The following is a 23,263-nucleotide window of genomic DNA, read 5'->3' on the forward strand; positions in this document are numbered from 1 at the left end:
CATCGCAAGTCTCAATTTGTACTGACGTTGATCTAAATTAGCATTTTCGTCGTCTTCAATTCGCACTCACATTTTCGTATCTTAATTTACACTCACAATTTTTGTCCGTAAACTTCCACGGCTTATTGCGCAACGAGGCGGTTGAAATGTGATTGGCTACTCCTCCCAACATCGTCCAATCACCGCCAGGGACTATTTTGCAAGTTCCCACCCTTTTCTAAACCGTTTCACCCTGCACGCCGACGACGTGTCATTGCTGCAAGCAACTAATTAAGAGGCAGGTGGGACAGATCATTTTACTTGCAAATCAGCGCTACTGCTCTGATTCATATTTGATTGTCGGACTCGGTGCAAACGCCACCAGTGAGGCGTTTCGCCTTGCTCTCCTTTCCACAGCTCTTCTAATCAAGACAGAGGTCTCACTCGCTCTTTGGCCGCACTCCTCATTCTGTCACTTTTTTTTCCGGTCTGGGAACTTTCCTCTCTCTCTCTCTCTCTCTCTCTCTCTCTCTCTCTCTCTCTCTCTCTCTCTCTCTCTCCCCCTCTTTCAGTCCATTAATTAGGCAGCCACGTGGAAGTGTGGAATGTGTAGTTTCTATAGAGAAGGAAGCCGTAAACTGAGACCTCGTGAATGACTGAAAGGCTGCGGAACATGTGAGATTGAGACTGCTTTGAAATGCCTGTTCACGTGCACGCGCGTGTGTATCCTTTATGTGTGTTTGTTCCAACCGGATTTTCGCTCCTACAATGCCGCCGGTGTCGTCAAGGATACCAAATGAGGGGAAAAAATAATAAGGGATTTTGCAATTGTTGCGATGAAAATATTTCAAGGATGTAGGCTTATACAGAAACATGTCCGATTCTTGTGTGCACCCCTCGAACAAAAACACGAGACAGGCGTCAGTCAACGATATTCTACAAAACACCAAAAGTCCAATTTAAGTATTTAAGAACCATTTTCTGGTCTGTATTTAATGTATTTATCGTCAATTATTCTCATATTTGTCTTGTTTCGTCTTACTGTTTATTGTGTGTTAAATCGCTCCATGTACAGCACTTTGTATGCAGCGATGGCTGTTTGAAAGTGCTCTATAAATACTGTTGACTTGACTTGTAATTCTCCCCCCCCCCCCCCCCCCAAATCCTATAAATACGGGCATGTCAATTGATTATGGTCAAGCCTCGCTTAATCTAATTTACATGACATCAAATTTGATTCGATATGTATTGATTAGAGGTTTCCCATGGCCAGGACTATTTGGATGTGGTGTGGAAATATTCCAGGTGGCCTTCAGCATCGCTCGTCATTTTCTCTTTTTAAGATTTTATAAACTCGTTAACCCGCCGCGAAGTCACTTGGGATTAGACATCCCTTGGTGGGATATATTTATATTTGCAATATTGTTGTTTGCACAGGCATAGCATTTGTTTTGATTGACTGTAGCCGTTTTGTCAGTGTCCAAGGTCGTTTGTTTATAGCCGCCACGTCGCGGCTGTAAAGAGCGGCAGCGTGTAAAACACTGTTGTCATTCGCCGGGTTTTCATCTCAGGCTCGGCCCTGTGAAATTGTTCTCTCTGTTGTTTTTTGTGTTCTTTGTGCTTTTGTTATGGGCCTTTATTAAGAGGAAAGGCCAGTTTCAAGCAAACAGCACTTAGGTAAATATAAAAAAGAGGGGGAAAAAATTATATAATAAATATAGAATATAAATATCGAAAGACTGCCTTTGAAGTCTGTCCTCCCATGTCGTCACAAGTCTTCACTTGTTTACCAAAACAATCGCATCTCCGCTGGTCATGAGGAAGGCAACCTATTGATTTTGACGCGTCGCTCCTTCTTTTCTTAGCTCCTTTCACGGATGATTGTGGTGTGGGCCTTATTGATTTAGAATGACCCGTTACAAGATGGCAGCCTGGAGCGAAGTCGATCATCTGTATATTTTCCAGTGGGATGATCTCTCCATCCATATTCTTAACTCATCGATGAAGAGTCATCAAGAGTTTTAATCTGACCCAATGCTTGGGTTACAAGAATGATCTATCTCTTTATTTATGTACTTATTTATTTGAAATGCTAATCCACATGTGATGGCTAAGGTTGTTGAGGTGAAATGTCTGTAGTATTTCTCCGCGGTCCTTTGCAGCCACAACTGATCGATCTACTGCGCCAAAGCAATATTAATTGTAAAGGTTGGCGTTGGATCGGGGGCGGGGGGCAGTTTTTGTGCTCAGCACAGTTGTTTTATTTATTTATTTTTGAAACATATATGATCCACGAAAAAAAAATCTCTACCTTATAACAAGACACACACTTTAGAAACAACACTTGTATTTCTTTAAACATTTTTTTTCCAGTTTTAATCATTTCGCCCCTTCCCGCTTGATTGTACGTCAAACACCGAGTTGTGGAGTATTTGTCAAAGTTTCCAAATGGAAAAAGTGCCGTCACACCTGAGTCCGGAACTGTGTAAATATTGGAGGTGAGACGCGTGTCTAATTCCCCCGCCAGTGTGTCTAATAACGTGAGCACTTGATTGCCATATGGGCTCGCTGGCTGTAAATACTGTATATCATTCCATGTAGTGTCGGAATAGGACAATTTTCATTTTAATTAAAAGAAAATAAATTAAAAAATCCCAGCCCCCCCCCTTTTTTTTTCGGGACTCTCTCGGGCGCCTTGATGAATGTGAAATGAGCGGCGCCTTTCCCCAAATTCTTGCGTTTTGCTTTTAATTAGGTTATGTAGAGAGCAGGGGGAAAGCAAACTTGTGTGGGATTGAATTAGCGAGGAGCAGATGTGACTTCTCGCCGGCTATCGGGCTTTTCTGAGGAGGGGGAGGTGTTTAATAAATGTATTTAAATGGGGGTGGTGCGCGCTTAAGAAAGAAAGAAATCATTTCCTCCTTAACAAACTCGACACCAACGCTTGAGGAGAACATTTGTGTCCAAGACTATTTTCACGTCGAGCAGACTCAACCACTAAGAACACAATGAGTCTTTGATGTCCATGTTTTTTGTAAATGTCGAGGCAATTTAGTCTTTGCCCACCCTTATGGATGTGTTTTCTAAACATCAAAGTCAACGTTGTGTCTTTGATGGCCTTAACAGTTCCAATTGTAAATATTAAGGAAATTTGAGTCTTATGCAAATTCCAACATCAATGACAATTTTATGTCTTTGATGACCCAAATATACACAATTACCAACAGCCGGGGGGGAAAAAAAATATTCTGACAAGCCTTACCTACGCGATTTGTTAACATTAAACACAGGTTAGTCTTTGATGACTGAATGGTATGTCATTTTTTTTAGTCTGACAAAGCTACTGTTGTGTTTTTTGTAAACATTGTAGTGTCTTTGTTGACCCCAACATACTGTATTTTCCGCACTAAAAGGCACACCTAAAAACCTTTCATTTCCTCATTCACTCCCAAAGACGGTTTTAAACGTCTTTTCAGACTTGGTCCAGAATTGGCTGGTACTGAATGAGTTATAAAAAGCTCACAGCGCTCCTTAAAATCCGATGCGCCTTGTGTATGATCATTAGGGTAATATTTCAACCCTCAAAATGGCTCCTTGCTCGAAACATGCTGACAAGGCAGAGTTCAAACTCGATCGATTACGCAGTTGAACACGGAAATAGAGCAGCGGCAAGAGAGTTCAACGTTAACGAGTCAATGTTATAACTTGCTGTTGGTTAAGTGAACTGTGTCGCTGCTTTATTAAATAAGTTTTACTGACATCTGATCGTTCTGTTGGTGTTTCTTTGAGCGTTGCTCCATCTAGTGGATGCATTGTAGATTGCGTCTTATTATGCTGTGCGCCCAATGTATGAAACAAAATGTCAAGATAGGGGATTCATTGAAGGTGCGGCTCGTACATGTTTTGCGAGGATCCGAGACGAGGTTTAGTCATTCTTCTCTCCAAGAGGAGGACGAGGAGGAGGAAGTGCTGTTTGATAAATGCCCTTAACTGGAAAGAGGTGCGAGCTGGTGCAGTTCAAGCACGGGAAGAAATAATTTCCTCACGCTAACAAACTTGACACCTCACCGCGGCTCTTCATCCCACCAGCTCCGGTGATGAACTATGCCGACCGCGTTTGATGGTGTAATGCGGAGGGGGGGCGTGCGCAATAAACAGACATCGACGATGTTTGACTTCCCCGCTCGGCCGTTTGCACGCGCCTCGCCTCCGCTAAACGAGCGAGGGAGAGCTCCGGCTTTCCGAGTGAAATGAAGAGGATCCCATTTCCTTCATCTTCTCGCCGCTCGCGTCTTGAGGGGGCTCTCAGCCATAAATGTCGTGCGCCGCGTCGCTCCAATCTTCCCGCAATCCCCTTTGGGGCCGGCAGCGGGGGAACGCCGGGGCCCCTCGACTCGACTGCCGGCACGTCGGAGGTGCTTTTAGTAAAGATTGCTCTCTTGGTTATGGATCATTTAGAATCCAATTTCATTTAGGACTGTGGCAAAAGGAAAGAGGGAGGACAAATAAAAACAAAGTGTCTTAATTAAGAAAAGCCGGCTGGCAGGGCGGCGTATGCTCTGGCAGCTTGCGATGCCTCACGACAGCAGACTGCAGCCTAAGGGGGTGGGGGGGGTTGGGGGGATGTGGCGGTTTCACACTGTAGGTCGTTTCGCTCTCAGGAGATTAAGGGAAGGATGAGCTGGATGGTACAGAGATGACATCCAGTATGTGAAAGTCTGAATGTACACCTCCACTGCATTGCGCTTCACCGTGCAATGCAGGCCGCTACCGTATTCCAGTTACGATACCGCTTCACCATACGATGTTGTTTTACTTCACGAAAATTGAGAAAAAAAACAACTTTTGTTCACGAAATAGATTAAAAACAAAAATGCTTTGAGAAAAAAACCACTACCTTTTTACAAATGGAAATGTTTTTTAAATCGTTGGTCCTTGTCCGTTGATTTGATACATCAGCTTCTGGGGTTGATTTTAAATGTATTTACAGCACGGTCGTTAGCCGGAAGAGGAGAGGTCGACCGGTCGTTTGGGATTTGTGGTCGCCGAGAAGCGACGTTGCCTCGAGGCATCTTAGAAAAAAAAAAAGCATCACCAGTCCACGGCTTCCCTGCTTTTGTAACTGAACTCAGCCCAAAGTGTCAAGGTCATCCTAGCTTAGCGCGTTAATGTTGCGATGCAGCTAACTTTAAAAACAGTATCATACACTGCGCTTATTGAACTTTCAAGTCAGAGGACTGTCCTCCATACTTATATTGGATTTCTGGATGTTTTAAAAAAAATGTTTTTCAATAAACATTTTTGTTGAGTTTTTACTCCACAATATTTCCTTTGGAGTTTTTTTTTTCATCATTATCGACATGAGCTTGTAGATGATATGACTTGACTTATTTGAAATTTAGTCTGTGACTGGCTGCCACCTGTGGCGTCCAGCACCACAACAAACCACATTGCAACCTTGCATGCTGAACGCGACACTCGCGCCCAACACGGGACACTGCCCTCCATCCCACCACCCTTAGCTGCACCTGCACCCCTCACCGAACTCTTGACGCTGCGTAGCAACACACTTTGCTGCACTGCACTTCACCGCACTGTCAACACGACGCGCTACACCGCACCATCATGCAAAACAGCATCGTCGTTGAGCACACAGAGCACATTGTTGACGGAGCGAAATAACGCAGTAATGGTTGTACGACAATGGCAGCTTTGTCAAAGGAAGCTAATGATCCCACGTTTGTCTGTGTGTGTGCCTGTGTGTGTGTGTGTGTGTGAGAGCGCGCGCATCACTCACGGCTGATTGGGAGCTGTGTGTGAATGTTGTGACGCTAGCTCCTTGCAAATGGAGACAGATTCCAGAAGTAGCCCACAAACCCGATACCCCACACCCATCCAATTACACGCACACACACACACACACACACACACACACACACACGCGCACACACATTCGGGAACGTCCTTGCATCCTCTCAGCAGGGCCACATCATTTCTCCTCCCGGGTTTAACGCGCTACTCCCGCCCCTGAGATGAAAAGTCATCTTTTGCCGCGAGGTTGTTTGTATCCTACACTTTCCTCGTTAAGATCCCACCGGACCACGCCTTGTGTTTGTATTTTTAGCACTAGTGATTTTTCTCCGTTGCCTCTGCAGTAGCTCGCGGAAGAAGTGATTTGGCTAATAGACACAAGCTACGGTCCGGTCTTGACATTATCGGATGCTATTGATGCTAGCGGAACGCCTGTCAATAGCCATCTTTGTGCTGACACCAGTACGTAGAGCTCGGTCTTCAATACCCTTCAGGTCTCAGAGCGGGAGAGAGAGAGACGAGCGAGTGCGCATTGCAAACTGGACGACCGCATCAATCGCTTTTTGGGGGCAGCGGCGATGGAAGAGGGGGATGCGGATGCAAGTGTGGTGCGTTTGCTTTAAAGTGTTAGAGGGATGAATGCCAGATGTGTGACAGGAAAGCCAGGAGCCCATCTTGTGATGGGCTTCTGGCAACTGCGCACCTCTAACTGGGATATGGATGCTCTGCTGGCTTTCAACGTGCTGGCGGCGCTCCCGCTGTCTGCAACCCCCACCAATATTGGCAGCGCGGGCCTCGTTTTTCTCACTTTCGCTCATCACCTTCACTCCTTCTTGAGAAGGGTGAGAAAGCTGGTTCATGGAAGCCTCAAAGTGCAACTCGGAGACCCGCAAATCTCCACTCTGAATTGATTCTGAGTATGCATCGATGCTGCAAGGCTGCGCAAATTCATCCACCCGTCCATTTTTTTTTAAAATTGCGCTTTTCCTCATTAGGGTGGTAGCTGACATTCTACATTCAAGGAATCATCACTCTCACACTGTGAGAAACTGTGAAAAACATGCGACACTGAAGACATCAGTTGCATCAAATCACACTAACAACAGGAACACACTTTTAAGGCTTAAAATACCCCCTCCCACACACACACACACACACACACACATCCCACATTTTGCTCACGTCATGTTGTTGGTATTCTGTCGGCGTGGTTGCACTCCTGCTATCTTGGCCCGACTCACTGCCAGAGTGAGCGCTGGCGTTTCCGATCCTGAGCTTGATTCTCTGCCAGTGGCGTCGCTTCCTGATGACACGCTGGAGATCACACACACACACATCACACATTTTTGCATACCTGTTCATATGTACACAAAATGAGCACACACACACATTCGTGCGCAGGCACAGGCACATCCAGAGATAGACACACACACGTCACGTCGGTGTGACAGGTGAGCTTGCTGTCAAAGTCTCAGCTGAGTCTCCAGTTAGCCCGGAGAAGGCTCCTCATTTTGGCAAGTCTTCTCTTGCCCCGTCGAGTCACAGTCAACCTCACGTTGGCGCGGCTCCTGTCTCGATCGCTGCCTTTCAAATGCCTTTTAAAAGAGGTCTTAAAGGAGGGGTTCTCAAACTTTTTGGCTCCAGGGATACCGAACTCAAATCTTTTTTTTTCTTTTTTCCCCCTCCACCAACCTGCTCCTAATCCAAGTGACCTCTCCTTTGGAGTGAACAAGCCATCTGTTTTTGAGGAAAAGAGTAATTCAGACTGGGTAACGAATTCACATTTGTACAGAATAAAAATTGTAATGTGATGAGAAAAACATTTTTTTTCCACTAGCAAATTTTGCCATGATGAAAGAATTAATCTTATAAGATAAATGTAATTGACCACGAGAAAATCAAAATATTATATTACAGCCCAAGGGAAGTCAATTTTTAACACCAGAATTTTATTCTTCTAATATTGTCTTTTTTTAATGGAAACTATGCCTTTCTACCTTTAAAAAAATGAAACTACAAAACCATCCTCGCTTTCAAATATTTTGCTTGTTTAGCCTGCAACCGTGTTTTATCTACCAGACCACTAGGGGCAGCAGCGAGTTATAACCTTTCAAACTTGCTGAGCTTTGACTCAGATCTTTTGTTTGAAAATGTTTTATTTTTTTGCTATTCCTTACAGCGTCAACGAATGAACCACTGCCGACTGAGCAAAGCGCACACGCGTATGTGTCGGTGTGTGTGCACGGCGCCAGCCTGCCAGCGAGGGGATTACACGGAGGACCTCCCGCAATCAGGACACTCGTACCGCACTCCGCCGTCAATCCTCCTCTTTCGCCGGTGAGCTCACAGCCTTGCAGGAGATTTCGATGCTGCTCACACTGAGCTGCGTGTCGGGATTCGTGCGTGTGCATGTGTGTGTGTGTGTGTGTAATTTATAGCGATCACATTTCAGAAAAAAAATCTACCTGTTGCTGAACCGAACCCGAAAATCTGAATCAGCCCAAGAGTCATTTGGCAAAGTTGACTTGCAACTCTGAAAATTAAGGAAAAAGAATATTTTATATAATATAATATATATTATATATATAATAATATATTTTATATTTAATTATATTAAATTCAAGTCTGATGACTTTATCATACAACACAGATTTTGACTTAGCTTCCCCCTTTATTTTTTTTTTTACACAAAACTGAGACGTCAGTGCCGAAGAGTTGTAAGCAGGAATGAGTAGAACAGTATATAACCGATTACGTATTTTTAACACTTGCATAGCAAGTTGTTGTGTGCCACTATGAGGGATAATTGGCACTCCATGAAAGCCTGATAATTGGGCATGCTTTTATCCCGTCAATTCCTCACTTCTTCCTCACTGAGAACGAGCAAAGAGAGAAAGTGAGAGTTTTTTTTCCCCCTCCTTCCTGTGAAGTGTTAAAAGCTCCCCGCGGGCTCCACTTCCTGTTTCCATAGCCGTGACTCACAACAAACTTTTTTTTGGGGGGGGGAGCATCCTCGCGAGTCACATGCTGCCAATTAGCGTTCGTGTCAATATTGATTGATATCAACGTACCAGCACAGGGTGGTAGTGGTTAGAATGACTGTCTCACATTTCTGAGGTTTGGGAGGGGGAGGGGGGGTGGTTTAAATTTCGGCTACGCCCTTCTTGTGTGGAATTTGCATGTTCTCCCTGTGTGCGTGTCTGTGTACGTACATGAGTGTATAAAAGTGTGCATACTCTGTTTATGTTTGTGTACAGTATATCAATGGATGCATGTGAGTATATAGGAATAAGATAAGATAAGATAAGATATCCCGTCCTGAGAGTTTCCACCTGTCCTTAGCATGTCCGTCACCACCATCATCATCAGCCATACTGTAACGCCTCACCGTGCCGCGTGCCTGATTATTATTCCGCTCACTTCTGTTTTCTTGCCGTTCCTCATCGTTGGACATTCCCCTGCTGTTTGCCGGCGGTAACACAGGGGGCGGCAGAGGTCAAGCGGTTCTTTGTCTCATTGCCGAGGTGAAGGGACGGCGGCCATGTTAATGCCCGGTTCACCACACGGGCGACCATTAATGTTTGAAAGGCTGTTTAAAACAATCCTAATGAAGCCTGCGGGAGAAACGTGACTTGAAATTCTAACGTTTTTTTTTTTTTATCAACCGCTGTGTGTGTGCGTGTGCGTGCATGTGTGTGCGTGGCTTTGTGTTTTGCGGAGGTGTGTCTCGTCGGAATGTGAATTTGAAGCTGGCTTGAATGGGCGGTGGGAGACATGGCGAGAACTCCTCGGGGCCCCGCCCCCTCGTCTGTAAATATCGGTTGTGTTGATGAGAACGTTTGGATGTTTTTTTTTTTTTAAGATTCTAGTATAAATAGACATCAATGGATTTTGGGACGAATTGGCTTTTGTTTGGATCTGTCAAGCTGGACTGGACGGCACCAACGCCACACAACACTCGGGTGCAATTGTGACCACCTCAAGCGTTATCCCGCATGCAGTTTGCTGACGCTCGGATCCGAAAAAGTCTGTTGGAGTCCGTCGGAGGCCGAGTGTTTACTGTGGGAGACCTGGCGCCGATCTCGTCCAGATGGTCCCGTCCTGCATCTGAGAACCCCGCCGCCCACCCACTCCCCCTCCCTCGTTCTCCTCCATCCTCTGTCATCTCCTCCACTTCCTCCCTTCATCTCCCATTCAAACCCAAATCGCTTTCATCTCCCGCTGCCGCCCACTTCTGACTTCAACTGGCTGCTCGCTCAGCTGTCTGCCTTGCCTCAGTGCCCTCCATACACCCCCCCACCCCCACCCCCGCCCTGCTCTCTGTTACTGCCTCCTCTTCTCTCCTCACACTACTCCGTTGATGTCCCCAGATTCAGACTTTTCCGTGCATGACTACACAGTCCAACTTATCAGGTTCATTACGAGTACCATGTGGCCACTAAATCCAAATTGTGAGATTGGTGCTTGTGCCGTGCGGCTGCAAAGTCTGTTGTGCCACATTCATATTGGTGCCACGCGTCTGAAAAGGCCTAAATCGTCAGATTCATAAGTGTCATGTGGCTGAAAAGTCCAACTTATGAGATTCATACCAGTGTAATGTGCCCGCTAGGTAAAATGATATTGTTGGGCAATATCTAAATTAGCATATTCATATCATCTATATTTTCATCTGTATTTGATGTCTATCCTCTTTTTAAAAATTCGGTTATGCAGTATTTTTTCATTGAATAATTACACACTCTTATTTTGTAGGAGTAATTTTTACTTTTACATGAGTCATTTTTTTCACTGATTGAAACAAGGCGGCCCGGTGCTCCAGTGGTTAACATGTTTGCCTCGCAGTACAGAGGTGCAGAGTTCGATTCCGGCTCTGGCCTCCCTGTGTGGAATTTGCATGTTCTTCCCGGGCCTGCGTGGGTTTTCTGCGGGTACTTCAGTTTCCTCCCACATTCCAAAAACATGCATGATTGAACACTCAATATTGTCCCTAGTTGTAAGTGTGAGCGCAGATGGCAACCAGTTCAGGGTGTCCCCCGCCTACTGCCCGAAGACGACTGTGATAGGCTCCAGAACCCCCCGCAACCCTTGTGAGGAAAAGCGGATCGGAAAATGGATGGATGGATGAATCATATTTTCAAAGTAGCATTACTCTGGAATCCCATTTTTGTCTACGCTACCCAACCTCTGGTGCCAAAGTGCAGCTTGTCAGACTGTTCCTCGTGCCTTGCAAGTGCAAATAGCTGTGTGTTATTGCGCCGGTGCATGAAGCATGCATGGGGGAGCCTCTGGAACGTGCGCGCCGCTCTTCTGGGTGACAGCCATGCAGCATATGGTGAAGCCCGGTGAAGGATGGCCGCTGTCAACTTCCAAAGTGCTTACCAGCGAGCGAACGGAAGAAACAGATGAACGCCGGCGTCTCCCCGGGAGGCGGCGAGGGCGCGCGGAGGGTGTGTGTTTGGCGAGCGCCTTGAAGAAAAGCGCCGGCGATGCATTACGCTAAACTGCATCGATGTTAGGGAGATAAACCAATAAGAAAGACAGTACGAGTTTTCAGCGCGACGCACGCAACAGTCTGAGGCACTTTTTTCACCACTCGGTCACACAGTGTGCAGATCAAGGGAAGATAAAGGCTCCTTTTAGAATGTTTACAAAGTCCAACATGTTGGCGGCATACCAGTGCTATGTAGCTATGGATGCATACTAGTGCCATGTGGCTACAAAACCAATCTTATCAGATTTATTAGTACTCTTCCTAAATCCAATTTGTTGACTTTATTCTAGCGCCAGGTGGATGCAGAGTTCAACTTGTTGGATTCCCACTTGTGCCATGTCCAACTTGGCAGACTCCTACTGGTGTCGTGCAGCTACAAAGTCGAGTTTGTTGGATTTATACCAGTGCCATACAGCGATACATTGTTACTGTGCCCCGTGTCATCAAAATCCAATTTGACAGCTTTACACTAGTGCCATGCAGATACAAAAGTTCATCTTATTGGATTCCTACCAGCATCATGTTCAACTTGGCAGATTACAACTAGTGCCATGCGGCTTCAAAGTCTAACAGAGTTAACACTAGTGCCATGTAGCTGTAAAATCTCACGCTATTTATACTAGTGGCATGTGGTTGAAGAATTCAACTTGTTCAGATTCTTTCTAGCGCTATTTGGCTAAAAAGTCCCACTTGGACTTGTACTAGTGCCTCTGCCATTTAAAGTCAAACTTATCAAATTTAAACTATGACCATGCGGCTTCAAAGTCTAACAGAGTTAACACTAGTGCCATGTAGCTGTAAAATCTCACGCTATTTATACTAGTGGCATGTGGTTGAAGAATTCAACTTGTTCAGATTCTTTCTAGCGCTATTTAGCTAAAAAGTCCCACTTGGACTTGTACTAGTGCCTCTGCCATTTAAAGTCAAACTTATCAAATATAAACTATGACCGTGCGGCTTCAAAGTCTAACAGAGTTAACACTAGTGCCATGCAGCTGTAAAATCTCACGCTATTTATACTAGTGGCATGTGGTTGAAGAATTCAACTTGTTCAGATTCTTTCTAGCGCTATTTGGCTAAAAAGTCCCACTTGGACTTGTACTAGTGCCACTGGCTTTTAAATAATAATAATAATAATAATAATAATACATTTTATTTATAAGCGCCTTAAAGTCAAACTTATCAAATTTAAACTACGACCGTGCGGCTGCAAAGATTCATCCTATCACCTTCATACTGGTGCCATGTGGCTGTAAACTTGATTCAGGCTCATGCCATGCAATGAAATTTCTTACTAGTGTCACTGAAAATTTCAACTTGTGAGATTCATACTCATGCCACACGGCTGAAAAATACAACCTGGCCAAATTACGACTAGTGCCATGTGGGTACAATATCCTACTTTTCCTACCGCCCATGTACTTTTCAACAGTCATTTCCACTCATAACTGACAGATGAGATTCTCTCTCCTCTCTTGTTGTGTTCCCCGGAGTCCTCTGTAACTATGCGACCTCTTCATGTCTCTCTGCCCGGCAGGCAAAGCGCTGGGACTCAAACTGGCTGAGATATCCCAAGATGCAACTGGATCCCTACGGGTGTTCCCGCAGATATAGCAATGCTCTCACCTCACAGCAGAAGTTAGCTACGCGCTTGAAGGCAAAACACGGAAGAGATAATTCCACCAAAACATTTACTATTTCGTAGGGAAACACTTCACGCAACCGAAACTAAAAAAGTGAAGCGGGACCTCGGTTTTTGTCATGAATTCTTTCGGGAAGCTGAATTGTGCGAAAACCAAAGCAATATTTCCCATTGGCAATAATGTATGGTTAAACTTTGTTACGCTGTGTGCTTTTATTTTGACGGTGTCAACTTTACACAGGATGTTACGTCGAGGTTGCCCTAACATGTCCATCTGCTTCGCGTTCTGTTGAACCTGTTTCACACAACTTACAAAATATTTAACACTCATCAATTCCGAGACCGAACAGCTGTTTCACAAAAACGTTCAGGACCAACAAAACTCAATGTTGTCAGTACTGCAAACTACTACTACAAATAACAATAATACTAACAATGATACAAGAGGCTGTGTTTAACTCTTTGGTACGGCACAAAAGAGAGCACAGCATGTCAGTAATGAATTAATCTTTTCTTAATGATTATTTATTGTCCTCGGAGTACAATGTGGAATTATTTTCATATTCATATCTTTTCTCAGCCTTTGGGACTCAGAGTTTGTTTATCTGTGACGGGGAAGAAATGAGTTTTGACTTTAATTACTCTCAGCTTCTAATCAGTCATCATTAAATACATCATGGCAGGTTCATACTAGTGCTGCGGAGCTGCAAAATGAAATTTGTCAGAGTCCCTACTTGTGCCATGCAACTGCCATTCACATTTCTTTGGGATCCGTATTGGTTCTATCGGGGCACCAAAGTTCAGTTGGCCAACTTCAACATGATCAGATTCATACTCGTGCCATGCATCTGACAAGTCCAACTTATTTCCTACTAGTGCTATTCGGCTGCAGCAACCCGATTTGTTGGATTAATCCCAGTGTCAAGCGGCCTCTCATGCTTTCAACCGAGGAGCATTGCAAAGCTTCACCAAAGCGGAGCGTGCGCGATCAAAAAGCATGACGAAAACTCGGGCTTGGGGGTCCGTCTGCCTCGAGCAAAGAGTGTTTGATGATAAGCGAGTGTAACCAAATGCGAAAGCGTTAATAGGAAAGCAAGTGAATAATAGAAGTGAGCCTTGCAGGAGCACCTGCTCTGAGCACGGAAGATGCAGAGTAAGTAACTAAGATGGATGAAGGATGAATGTGAGCAGATGGCGGGGGGGGGGGGGGGGGGAGTGGTCAGGTGCATTGTGGGAAATCCCCCCAGCAGCCTCCTCACCCTATAGCAGCACAAGGCCAGAAGTCAAAACGAAAGTAAGGACTGACGCCATTCAATGGAACCGAAAATGAATAGTGAGCATGCAAAAAAAATGAAGATCTTTGGGTACAGTTCGAAAGCAATTTCTTAGCCCTTAGCAGTCAGATGTTAGCCATTAGCCACTATTAAAATGGAACTTTTTACATTCTTACCGGTGTCATGTGACGATAAGTTCATCTCGTCAGATTCCCGCTAATGCTGTGCGGCTACATTTAGCATCTACTAAATTGGCTACGGGGATTTCTCCAAGCGCAAGCAAATTACTAGTGTATCTGTGTGTGTGTTTGTGTGTGTGTCTGCCGCATGGCAATGATTACAACAGCTGCATGACAATAGCATCAATTAAAGCAGTTGGACTTTTTCCATTTTTTCCATCCACATGACACTAGCATGGTTATGACAGTTGGACTGTACAACCATGTGGCACTTCTTTAAATGCGACAAGCTTGACTGAGCAGCCACATGGCCCGAGCTGGAATTCCACAAATTGGACTTTTCGGCCGCATGGCACTTGTAGGACTCCGACGAATTGGATTTTGTAGCTGCATGGGATTCTTATCGCTGTGACAAGCTTGACTTTGCAGCCGCACAGCACAAGTATGAATATGGCAAGTTGGACTTTGTAGCCACATAACGTTAGTAAGTTCGACTTAGCGTGAAATGCCTGTCATTATAAGCCCAATTGAAATGAATGCAATCATTCATATTGAACCTTAATTGTGGATCAACCTTCGGCGGGCCGGATTAAAAAGACCAACGGGCCGGATTCGGCCCGCGGGCCGTAGTTTGCTCACCACTGCTCTAGAAGAAAATCGACATGGCACTCGTATGAATCTATCACGATGAACCTAGAAGTTGCATGGCAATAGTATCAACTCTTAGTTATTGCTATTGCGGCACCGGTGCTCCAATTCCATGGGGGTGCTTATTATTTTCTGAGCGTGTTTTGTAAGTATCAGTTTTCCGTAATTAATTTACTCGGACTTGTTTTTCGTTGCCGCTAAACCCACATGTGGCTAAACACATCGCCATCCATAAACAAATGCACAAGCAGATGGAAAAAAAAATTGATGTAATACAATAAATCATGCAAAAAAAAAAATGCCAATCTGCGAGCGCCCTAGAGGGAAGAGCATGAGAGCTTTAGCACAGATCCATCTTTTTCTCCCGCCCGGTAACCGTCAGGCTTCGGTCCGCACTCATCCCGCTGAATGTAATTAGCACAACAAAAGCGTGATTGCCGTGATAGAGGGACCATAATTTTTCATTATGCTTGTGATTTACTTCAGGTTGGATGTGCTCGTCATCATCAGCATCATCGTGATTATCATCAAACTTCAGCTAATTGGCCCTTGTTGGAAGAAAAACATACATCATCCGCACTTTTCTTTCAGCCGCGCGAGTGCGTACAGAGGCGAGGGTGAAGATGCGGCGGTGACAGTGAGCGACAATGTGAAGATGCAGCTAGAGCGGGAAGGTTGAGAGAGAGAGATGAGGAAATGAGGTTGCAATGAAGTGATATCAGGATGTGATTATGCAAGCCAATAATATAGATTAGAGGCCGCGATGTATGTGAACATGAGGAAGCAAACGTGGCAGGATTTTTGGATTCAAGGCGATGAGAACGGGATGGTGGAATGAGATCAGAATGCGATGGGGCTCATGTGGAATGAGAGGAGGATGAAAAGAGATGAGGCTATGAGGATGCATCAAAATGAGGATGGAATGAGATGAGGATGTGCTGATGAGAGGATAGAATGTTGTGAACGTGTGTCACGCGATGCGGATGTGATGGAATGAGATGAAGTTATGAAAGTATAATTTCAGGTGATCGGGATGTTGCTTATGAGTATGGAAAAATCATTCGGGCCCAACCAATTGATTAATTCAACCGATTATGACCCTCCAAACAGTTTGCCGATTATTTTCACCTTTATGTCCCCTTGTAACCGGTCTCATTATTAATGAGACAGAAATCAATAGCATCACCTTGTCTCCTTTAATACGTACAATGAAATGTGTTGATGAGGTCATTCTATGGACCCGTCATTCAAAACAAACGTTGTCATGGATTTCAAATGATTTGGCCAATTTTTGGAATGAGATGAAGATGCAAGAACACGACGGTGGTGGAACGTGAGAGGTGGACAAAGACTGAAAATGCCTAAAAATGGAGCGGGTCCCCCTTTCGTGTACTTAAATTCTTGCTCGTGCGTGCGCGCGCATGAGGAGATGGGATTTATGTCCATCCGTCAACTTTGCATCCTCCTGGAGTGTGACGAATAGAGGCAGATGTAGATACAACACACACACACACACGCACACAAAAGCGGACGACTTGAGAATGCTGGCGGCTTGACAAAAGTCAAAATGTGACACGAGAATGCGTCTGGTATTCGTCTTCTGTCGCTCCATCTGTATTTATTATCCATTCATCTTCTGCCTTTTCCACTTTTTTATCCTCCTCTCTTTTGTTTGCGCGTCGCCTTCAGGCAAACACCCCCCCCAGCGTCTCCGTCAGGAGCAAACAAGAGTCCTTGACATTCAATTTCCTGCTTGCCTCGCACTTCTCCAATGTGCTTCCTTTCACTCTTTTTGCGTGCCGGATGGATGGATGCACTGCTGGGAGAGTCTTTGATGTTTCAATTTTTTTTTGGGGGGGGGTAATCATTTTAGAGGTTTCTTGCTCAATGCACTTTAAGTATGTCGTCGTTTTGCCAGTGCATCTTCGTGTCCTCATCGCATGCCATCCCAGCTACCCTCGTGAGCCGGCTCCTCGTATCGTTCCGTCATCCCATTGCCATCCAAAACACCATCGATTCCTCATCTTACGACATCTTTGTACTGTTCCTCCTCATATCCTGATTTCATTTCATCCATCCTCCTCTCCTTATAACCTCGTACCTTCACCCACGCATCCTCATTTCCTGATCTCCTTCCATCCTCCTGTCATCCTTGAAGCCTTTATCAATGACCATCTGACGCCCTGCACAATGGAAATAAACAGAATTGGTGCAAATATGCCACACGCACAACAGTAGTGCATTCCACTTCGTTAGCCAGGCAATGTGTGTGTGTGTGTGTGTGTGTGTCCTGTGGTGAGATAAATGAGTCTAGTTGATGTTGTCTGGAGCAGGTGGTGAAGACAGTGGGGAAGATCACACACACACCAACACGCACACACGCACTTTAGGTTTATCGAGTATCCGTTGTCAATGGTGTGTTGGTGTTTTATGCAGAATCATCACGCGCAATGCATGGTTTATATCACGGGGAGAACGATAAGTGACAAAAAGGATGGCGTGTCTAGAAAGTCACGGAAGCTCCCCGCTGATGTCCTGTTCCCACTCGCCATGCGGCACGTTGCTAACGTGCTAACACGCTAACGGGAGTGACGCACGTGGACAACAACAAACCAGCGAGAGTCTGACCCGGTGAAAGTTTCACGGATGGCTGGGCTTTGCCTTTGTCGTAGAGTTGTGGCTGTATGGAGTAGCAGTAATTTTAGCGAAAAGTCAAAGAAAACCTTATGCAACCTCAAAAAAAAAAAAAGATTTTCCTTATCTCTAGCTTTAACCAATTTATCATCTCAGTATTTGGGATTCGTACCAATACTATTCATTTGGAATTGCACAGGTAGTAAAACAAATCTTGATTTGTCACACTTTTTATCCGACAAAAGACGCCAGGCTCCCCATTGTGTGACACATTACCTCCGCCAAGCCTTTTTGTGTGTGTGTGGCTGTTCCGTCCGTCTCTCTGATGCTCCCCTTTATTCAGAACCCCCCCCCCTCACTTTCCACTCACCCCCCACCGCATCCCCCCTTCTTTTGGCTGCTGCAGTATGAGCTCACCAGGAGAGAGCTGCATCCCGTAGATCTGCGGTTACCTCTGATCATAACACGAGACTTTAGCAAGAGACTCTTTCGTTCAACTTGAATTAGCCATTCGTTTGCGCTAATTTGGTATGTGCTAACTCATTTGTGACCTCTGGACGAGCAATCAAGCAATTTGAGATTGGACATAGTATTCATTATTTATGTGTGTGTGTGTGTGTGTGAGTGAGTGAGGCTAAAATAACAAGCCTCAAATACTCTCGTACGTACCTCCTTCCTACTTCCCTCTTTTTACTCAGAACTTTCCTCACGGGCAGATAAACATTCCCGGGAAGCAACAGCAAGGGACTAAAGACACAGTAAATAGAAAGTTCACATAGCTTTGACCACGCTAAATAATCTCCACTGTCTATTTTTTCCTTTAAATTCAGCAACATGATCCCTGTCAAGTAAGGTGTTGCCTTCAGGAACAATCTGAAATGATAATCTTCCTCGCTTAAATGATCTTGTAGGACCTTAGTTCCTTTTTGTTTTGTCTTATCCATCGTCCCTCCATTTATACATCCATCCATCCATCCGAAGTGTTGCCTTAAGGGACAGTATGAAATCCTTGAATGCATCTAATGCGCACACGCACGCGCATGTACGCATGCACACACAAAGCCCTTCATCTGATGGAAGATTGAGCCGTCACGTCAGCGGAATATTGATACCCGTGCGGCTCAAACGGGAAATTATAATACGGCGGGCCCGGGAAATGCATCTTAATTGCTGTTTAAGTGGGCGTCTTCATCAGAAAGACAGACAGCGAGCCTGGCCAGCCGTGTCCCAATATGACGCCGAAGGAAGTCAGCTCGACGGCTGATCGGTCGTTGGACAATGATCGGTATAAATAATGAGCTCATAAAGTCCCGTGTCTCATCGAGGCCTGCTCTGCAGCTCCAACACGATTCTTGCCTTTTATGAGACTCGATCGCGATGCCGTTTCGTCGCGGTGTGACGCCAACTCCTTCGTTCATAATTTCAGCCAGTCCCTGAAGGCAACAACCGACGTCAAAATGTAAGCTTTGGTCTTGTTTAACCCGACCAAATAAAAGGAAGTAGTGTGTACTTGTGGCTCAGGGACCTACTTTTTATACAACTGCAGGAAATAGCATTGTTTTTTTTTTATTTGAATGTCTGTTTGAGAGGAGGTAAAACATGTAAATGAAAAAAAAATAGACCATATATGACTTTGGAAGGTGTGTTTTTGTTTTTTTGTCCTGTCTTGACTTTCATGTAGCCCAATTCATAAAGCCTTTCATAACTACCACTCAGAGTTGACAAAACTAAAAGCACAACCGCTGCTTTGTAGTGAGTTTGTAATTTCGTCAAGCACAGCTCACTGCTTTTCAGTTTCCAAATGATCAACACACACACACACCATTCTCCGCTCGCGTTCACACGATTCAGCCAACAGGTGAAAACTGTTTTCGATAATTAGTTCACTTTGCAATCAGCCTGAGCACTATAAATAAAGTTACAGGTAAGATGGTGGGTGCGGAGTGCAGCGGAGGGAGAATTAGAAGAGGCCGAGGAAGAAGACAACAAGGTGAAGGAGGCTTGTGTTCATAGTTTCATACAAAAATAATTTTTTTACAAAGGTTTGAAGAGTCTTATTAGACTTTTTTTTTGTTTCGTTTTCTTTTTGCAAGAGAACTATGTTTTGGCATTTTGCTTTGTTTTATTTGTGTGAAGGGTTTTGGGAAAACGGCATAAAGTTTAAAAAAAAAAAAAAACTCCCTGCAACATCAACTGCAGTTTTGTCTCCAGTGAATTGAGTCTGTATTTTTGTGAATGCCAGTGACAATTTTACACTGCGGTGAACCACGCTTATGTTTTCAGAAACAACATTTTGTGACTGTTATGAACCTTGCGTTTTTGGAAATGTCAACGATTATTGAGAAGTGTCACTGAACTTAACCCTTTCATGCCCCAATCATGATAACACGATAGGCTGTCCACTGTCGTGAACACTGTGCCTGAAAGGGTTAATGTCAATTATATGAAACATCTAAAGCTACCTGTACATGCGAAGCTTTGAGCAAGACAGTTGGGGAAACTGGCACCTGCTCACGTTTAAAGGCGAGTGCGAAAGCTTTGAGTCACATCCTCGTCAACTCCGAGTGGAATTTTACAAAGGGTGTGACATTGCAGGGTCATGAAAATATCTTCAATGAATGTAAATTCAGCAACTTAGTCTTCAAACAACATACAGTATGTTTTACAAACAAGGGCTTCAAACAACATACATGTTTTTTGTGAAGATCACAGGCAAATTTGTTTTGAACATCAAAGACGATATCATCTTTGACAACAATTTGTAAACGTCGGACGATTTCGAGGCAAATGCATCTTTTCTTCTTTGTTGTCGTCAGGCTTGTGCTACTCGGTGAGGCTTTTAAGGCCGAGTGTTTATCACCACTCATCTTCCATCTGCTGTTAAAAAAAAATGTTTGGCTGCTAGCAGACTTCACAATCTTGTAGTTGATACAAGAAAATTGAACGAAACTCCCAGTTATCTGGCCAAATCATCTCCATATTTGTTTTGCATTGTTTGGTGGCCAGAGCGACAAACCCAAAGCCGCTGTTTTATCTGCAAAAAAAAAAGAAAAAAAAAAAAAGGCCCAACTCCTCCTCAGACTCTGCTGCCATTATGTCGCCGTGTTTATGTGCGCTAAGCCCCCCCGTGCACGGGGCGGGGGGGCGACCAACCGACCCGCCGCCGGTCACCGTGGAGACGATAAAGCGCCGTCATAATTGCTTTAGCGCTTTTGTTGTGCCCGCCAGGCGCTCGCCGGGGAGGTTTGCGGGTTAGTGCAGATAAAGCCGACTCGGCGGGATTCGCTCTCGTGCCGCTCATCTGGAATGAATCAAATAAATGTAATGGAATGTCGTTCTGGCCCGGGCAGGTGACGTGTTGCGACTGTTCACCAGGCTGCCCCCGTGGCTTGTCCCTGAGCAAGTTGATGGCTCTGCATAAACGGCAAGTGACATTTTTCATCAAGTAAAAATGTGGCTTGACTTTCTGTTTCTTTGAGCAGCCTTAACCTTCGAGGACAGTCTTGAGTTTGGAGCACGTGTGCTGTTCAGTCAGATGTTGCCTTCATAGCATGACAGCCGTCGTCCTATCCGTGCATCCGTCTAATTGAGTCTGGCACGTAGCCTTCAGGAACAGTCGTATGAAGCCATCCATTAATCCAACCAAATCAGGTGTAGCCTTCAGGCCCAATCCGAAATTGAATTTCCTCACGCATCCGACCGATAGCTCAAAATCTCCGCGTTGTTTCCATCCATCCAATACAATAGACTCCAGTGTTGCCTTCAGGGGCAGTCCGAATTCATATCTTCCGTCTCTATACCCATGCCGTCCGTCCTGACTTTGCCAACTTTATGGGCGCAGGTGTGCGCGTGTGCGTCGTCCAGACAAATGACGAGGAGCCAGATGTCCAGAATGCCGACGACGCCCCGCAACCTGGACAAGATGGCTGACAACCCGCAGGCAGAAGCTGGCAAGCTCTCAGGTGTGCCATTTCATGAAATCTAGTAAAAATTCTCTGCCTTTTTCGGGTATGAAAAGAAAGTGATATATCCTATTATGGTTGCAATTTGCAGTGGGCTGCTGTTCCTTTTATTTTGGTGGCCTCGTTTAGCATACTTGAAAAGAGCAAAACATTAAAAACGCCTCTCAAGGTGTAATTCGATGTTATGGGAGTCGTTGAAATTCCTGTGTAAATCAATTATGTTGTTATGAGTGAAAAAGGATTTCAAGACTTGCAAGGCGGTATGATAACATGCTTGAAATTTTGCGGCAACTTGAATGAAGTTTCTTTTCGCCGGTAACTTGGGAGTTGCATGAAACGTAAAGGTGACGACTTGAGACCTTTTGATCTGCACGTGACGCTCCGCCACCTCTCTTACCTAACACAACGTAGACTTCATCAAGTGGCGATGCGCTGATATCATTTGTCTTCACAAGGAGTCACTTGGGCAAACTTCTTCTCCCACACACACACACACACACACACACACACACACGCACGTTGCGCCATAAAAGGAAGTCATTAATTTTCAGTGGGAGCCATTTTTGTCTCCGGAGGAAATCTAATTAAATCTCGCGATCAGAGTGTGTCTCCGCCATGTTCTACGGAGCCATTTAGCATTACAGTACCCTTCGCGTTAATCACCATTCCAGCTAATGCTCCACTTATTTGTACTCCTGTCAGCGGCGGCGTTCGTGCAGCTCAACTGGAAAGAAGGAAAAGGCAACTTTTCATCCGTTACAGGGAGTTAGAGCCACTGGCCATGTTTTCCCCCTCATCCCAAGACAATGTTGAGTTTTAAAAGAATCCAAAGAGGATTTTTTTGAAAGTCAATTATTGTGTTTGGGAACCAATGAAAGTGGAATTGCTATCATACTAGCACACCGAGTTTAATTACTTAAACTATGTTACTTTGCTGTGTTCAACATCAAAGACAATTCTTATTTTTTTGTGTACAGGGTAGCATACACGTTTTTAGAAACATCAAAGGCAAGTCTGACTCAACATTCATTTCATTGTGTCGCAAGTAAAGATGATTAGTCACGTTTTTCTAACCAGCAAAACCAAATTAGCGCCTTTGACGAACCAAACCGTTATTTGTAAGGACATATTTCCTTCATGAACATCAAGCGCTGTTCAGAATGTACAATGGACCTCATGTACAGTTGTGTAAAAATGACATTGTTTAACATTAGTGACCCCTAATGTACAAGATTTTTTTGGGGGTGAACATGAAACAAATTCAGGGTCTTCAAGCTTGATGATACATTCCCAAGGAGGAAGCATAGTTACCATTTGCGTCACTTTGCCACATCCAACATGGCTGCGGCATCGACGTACTCATAAAGGCGTTTTTGTGCACGTAATATGAATCCTGCTTGCGGTTGTCGCTAAAGGTGCCGTTCAAGATGGCATCGGCAGTGCTACGCGAATGCATAGAAAAACAATTTATTTTTATTTTTTTGGGTGAACGGATAATGCAATTTTAGTCCCCCAAACGGTTCGATCAATTTGTCAACATCAAAGGAAAAGTGGTGTCTTTGACCCGAACTGACATGTCTTTGTTGCTGGGAGGCAGCTGTGATCACCACAGTCACACCGTATTACAAAAAGGCTGAATTGAT

The 23,263-nt window shown here is 44.7% G+C and overlaps 1 protein-coding gene across 4 annotated transcripts in view; it reads left to right on the top strand.

Annotated features, from left to right (window-relative positions):
- The window catches only part of LOC127590068 (uncharacterized), a 164,151-nt gene that overhangs the window by 25,117 nt on the left and 115,771 nt on the right, over window positions 1-23,263 (top strand). For all 4 annotated transcript variants that reach the window (XR_007959542.1, XR_007959541.1, XM_052049494.1 and 1 more), the window contains exons 4-5: window positions 7,970-8,127; window positions 21,500-21,620. Coding sequence is in view for 2 of the 4 variants with exons in the window: in XM_052049494.1 (XP_051905454.1) it covers window positions 7,970-8,127; window positions 21,500-21,620 (279 nt within the window). In the remaining 2 variants the exon portion in view is untranslated. The remainder of the gene's footprint in view (window positions 1-7,969; window positions 8,128-21,499; window positions 21,621-23,263) is intronic.

The sequence above is a fragment of the Hippocampus zosterae genome, chromosome 17 (genome assembly GCF_025434085.1).
Source record: "Hippocampus zosterae strain Florida chromosome 17, ASM2543408v3, whole genome shotgun sequence".
Classification (NCBI taxonomy): Eukaryota; Metazoa; Chordata; class Actinopteri; order Syngnathiformes; family Syngnathidae; genus Hippocampus; species Hippocampus zosterae.